General features: G+C 34.8%; 1 protein-coding gene across 1 annotated transcript; it reads left to right on the top strand.

Moving 5' to 3' along the window:
* Window positions 1-157: 157 nt before the first annotated feature.
* Window positions 158-2,903, top strand: LOC116351078 (uncharacterized oxidoreductase YjmC-like). The gene is made up of 9 exons (XM_031783128.1): window positions 158-277; window positions 1,115-1,261; window positions 1,323-1,402; window positions 1,477-1,535; window positions 1,597-1,676; window positions 1,816-1,983; window positions 2,058-2,237; window positions 2,303-2,514; window positions 2,573-2,903. The coding sequence occupies exons 1-9, from the start codon at window positions 166-168 to the stop codon at window positions 2,729-2,731; spliced, it is 1,197 nt and encodes a 398-aa protein (XP_031638988.1). The 5' UTR covers window positions 158-165; the 3' UTR covers window positions 2,732-2,903.
* Window positions 2,904-3,838: the final 935 nt, after the last annotated feature.

The raw sequence follows: 3,838 nt of genomic DNA, 5'->3' as shown, positions 1-3,838 counted from the left end.
TAATCTACATTTTAATTGAAATCACGCGCGTTCAATTAACCTTAGAAACTAGACAAATTTACAATGTTTGTCTTATTCGAATTGATGAACAAATTGTGTTTTGTTGTCATTAAATTAAGAGGTTTACGTACATAAGTTAACTAACTATCACGATTACCAAATGTTATGACGTTTTTTTTGTCGGTTGCTTCGGTTTTATTAATCAGCCGTGTCTTCAACAAGAAACGTTTTGTTTTTAACCGAATCATACAAGCATTTTTGAATCTTTTGAATATGGGTAAATAATAATTAATCCGAAATATATTTGTCGAAATTTAGCCCGAACAAAATTTAAAAAGTTTACAAATTTTGCGAGTTAATTTAATGAAAACGAAAATGGGTCAAGAGCAATAATTTTGCATTGAATGTTAATGCATTGTTATCTTGGGATGAAAACTGAGTTTAAAATTATTCTGTAATTCAGCATATTTCTTTTAAATAAATTGCCGTGAAACAAAAATAGGATTTAAACCACACTGCAATTATGTTCCATAAGAGACTGCATAAAATGCAAAATTGTAGCACAGCTTGCGCCACTACGGACAACTATGGAGTTCTAGTCAGTTGTTTGTAACTAAGCAAAAGTCTTTTCACTATTTGGAGGCAATCTAGTATAGATTACATTGAATTTCGTCGTGACGTTAGCTGTGTGACACTTTGGGCATAATTTCGGTTCGATTTAAACGGGGTACCCTTATGAAAATTAGAACTCTTCTCTATTATCGTATTGTCTTATTTGGAAAATTGAATGAGGCGTCATCAAAATTGTCGGATTTTTAAATATTCATCGGATTGAAATTTTTTCTAACATGAGAAATTCCTAGTAGCTGTTGTCCGCCGGATAACAGGACAAAAATATCAATGGAAAAAAGTATAAATCAAAGTAGAAAAAGTATTTTTTTAAAATTGATGAACTGCTGATAAAATGTTAAGTCGAATCCAATTGAAAAGAGAAACGAATTCCAAATTTTATGCGTAAAATGCTCTGAATGGTGAAAGTTAAATCTTCAAGCCAAAAACTGTGAAATCATATGTTGTCATAAATGTGATGTAATAATAAAAAAATCTCATGCAGCTGGATCAAACCCAGATGTGATTCCCGTCAATGAGGCGAAGCGATTTGTGGCCGACTGCTTTCGTTCGTTGAATGTACCACAGAAGCATGCTGACCTAATGGCCAATTTATTGATAGCAGCTGATTGTCGCGGTCACTTTAGTCACGGTACGATCAATTTATATTGGATAAGAAAAATCGCGATGATCATGATTTCATTTTCTATTAGGTATGCATCGTCTTGAAATATATTTGCACGATATACAAACTTCGAAGACTGACGGTGCTGCGGTCCCGACAATTCTTAAGGTAAATTAACTACAATTTAATTTCTATAACTAATTTGGTTGGTTAAAGATTATAATTATTTCAATTGGCACTAGGAATCACCATGTACTGCCTGGGTCAATGGAAATAACGGACTCGGTGCAGTTGTTGGCCGGTAAACAGTGAATGAGAAGCTACAAATAAAAACAAATTGATGAGATTTTAACTATTTCTAGTTTCTGTATGGATTTGGCAATAAAAAAAGCGAAAGAAGTTGGCATCGGATGGGTTTGCGCGAATCATTCCAATCATTACGGTAGATATAAATTGCAACTTTTATCACATTCATCATTTATTACCATTTAGATAACACATGAATGATACTAAAAATACTGAATCAGACAAAGCTGAACATTTAGTACATCAGAATTTTAAATTCGTATCTATTTAAAAAGGAATTGCTGGGTGGTATAGTATACAAGCTCAAGAACAAGGTTTGATTGGAATATCGATGACGAATGGCGGTGTGATATTGTGCCCAACACGAGGTAAAGAAGCCGCACTTGGAACAAATCCAATCAGCGTAGCAGCACCAGCAAATAACGGAGATGGTTTTGTATTAGGTATGAGAATCACAAAAAATAAAGTTCGTTCATTAATTTTAATAACATTTTCATCTAAAAAAAAAAACATGAAGATATGGCAACGAGTGCGGTTGCTTTTGGAAAAGTCGAATTACAGCGACGAAAACAGTTACCAATTACATCTGGATGGGCTTTGGACAAAGACGGCGATGTTACTACCGATGCAAAAAAAGCGTTTGAAGCAGGCATGCTTCTACCTTTGGGAGGTTTAGAAGAGACATCAGGATATAAGGGCAAATATAATCACCATCATTTGATTGAAAAGTACAAATATATCTATTTCGGGTTTTTGATACAGGCTATGGCTTATGCGGTATGGTGGAAGTGATGACTGGCATTCTATCTAACGCCAATTTTGCAACAAAAGGAAGAAAGTGGTCATTGGATGATTCAAGCAGTTCTGAAGCAAACATTGGCCATGTATTCATCGCAATTAATCCCAATTGCTTTGCTCCCGGTTTTACGGATCGAATGACCGAAATGAATGGCATTCTTCGTAATGTACAACCTGTGAGTTGAATTACAGATTAATTAATATACCGTTTAACTAAATAACCGTTTTCTTAAGGTGAACGAAGAGAAACCAGTTTTGGTTCCAGGAGATTTAGAACGTGCTTATATGAAAAAGACGGACGAAGAAGGTGGCATTCGTTATCATGTTAATCAACTCAAAAATTGCGATCAAATTGCTGCGAAACACAACGTTTCTAAAATTGGATCAATGTAAAATTGTGTTCTTGCCATATTCAATACTTTCAATGGAGTAATATGTATTCAGATTGAGAAGGGGGTAGAAGCTGACATCAAAGATATAATATATAGACAGAATATTCTGAACATATTCATTGTTATTTAGTTGGTCACAGAGCAACTCATTTTTTTGTAAAAATTGACATCGGAATGGGTCTAATACATCAATAATTCTAAGTTAAACAAATTCTGTGTTTCTTTTTTATATACTCTGCGTACAAGTTTTGGCAGGCTTGCGAGTGAATTTAAATATACTAGTTCGAAAGGAGATATATATATGAAGGTTAAGCCTATTCTACGAACCAAAAGTCAAGATTGAAAGCTATACAAATGAGTAGAGACACTGAGAAGCCAGAGAGAGTGCTCTCTAAGAACTCAAAACCTTCGAGAGTTTGGAAAAATATTGAAAATTGTCGATTTGGCAGAGGGGCATGTGAACTGAAATCATATTAGTTCGAAAGGAGGTATTCATATGAAGGTTCAGCCAATTCTACGTACTAAGAGTCAAGATTGAAAGTTATGCAAATGAGTGGAGACACTGAGAAGCCAGTGAGAGTGCTCTCTAAGAACTCAAAACATTCGAGAGTTTGGAAAAATATTGAAAATTGTCGATTTGGCAGAGGGGCATGTGATTTGAAATCATTAGTTCGAAAGGAGGTATTTATATGAAGGTTAAGCCAATTCTAGGTACTAAAAGTCAAGATTGAAAGTTGTGCAAATGAGTGGAGACACTGAGAAGCCAGTGAGAGTGATCTCTAAGAACTCAAAACCTTCGAGAGTTTGAAAAAATATTGAAAATTGTATTCATATGAAGGTGTGGGTTTGTTCAGATTGGATAAATAAAAACGCAACCCGAACTTCACAATTAAAATTTATACTTCTATTTTATTTAAAAAGGCGGTGTTATGTTAATTACAACTAGTATGGTGAGTAGTGTGCGATCACGTCCGAGATGTTGCTTGTTCGACGGTCAGTGAATGAGAGAGTTGTTCATTGTCACAAACTCGTTTCGCCGCACACTACCAAAAATGTGTAAACGTCGTACGTTTGACAGAAAGTGTCAATTTTAGGTCGTTGCATATGG

Source organism: Contarinia nasturtii, unplaced genomic scaffold (genome assembly GCF_009176525.2).
Source record: "Contarinia nasturtii isolate CC-2019 unplaced genomic scaffold, AAFC_CNas_1.1 Cnas_scaffold_4660, whole genome shotgun sequence".
NCBI classification, from domain to species: Eukaryota; Metazoa; Arthropoda; class Insecta; order Diptera; family Cecidomyiidae; genus Contarinia; species Contarinia nasturtii.
The sequence above is the reverse complement of the archived record's forward strand: the minus strand, read 5'-3'. Positions and strand labels throughout refer to the sequence as shown.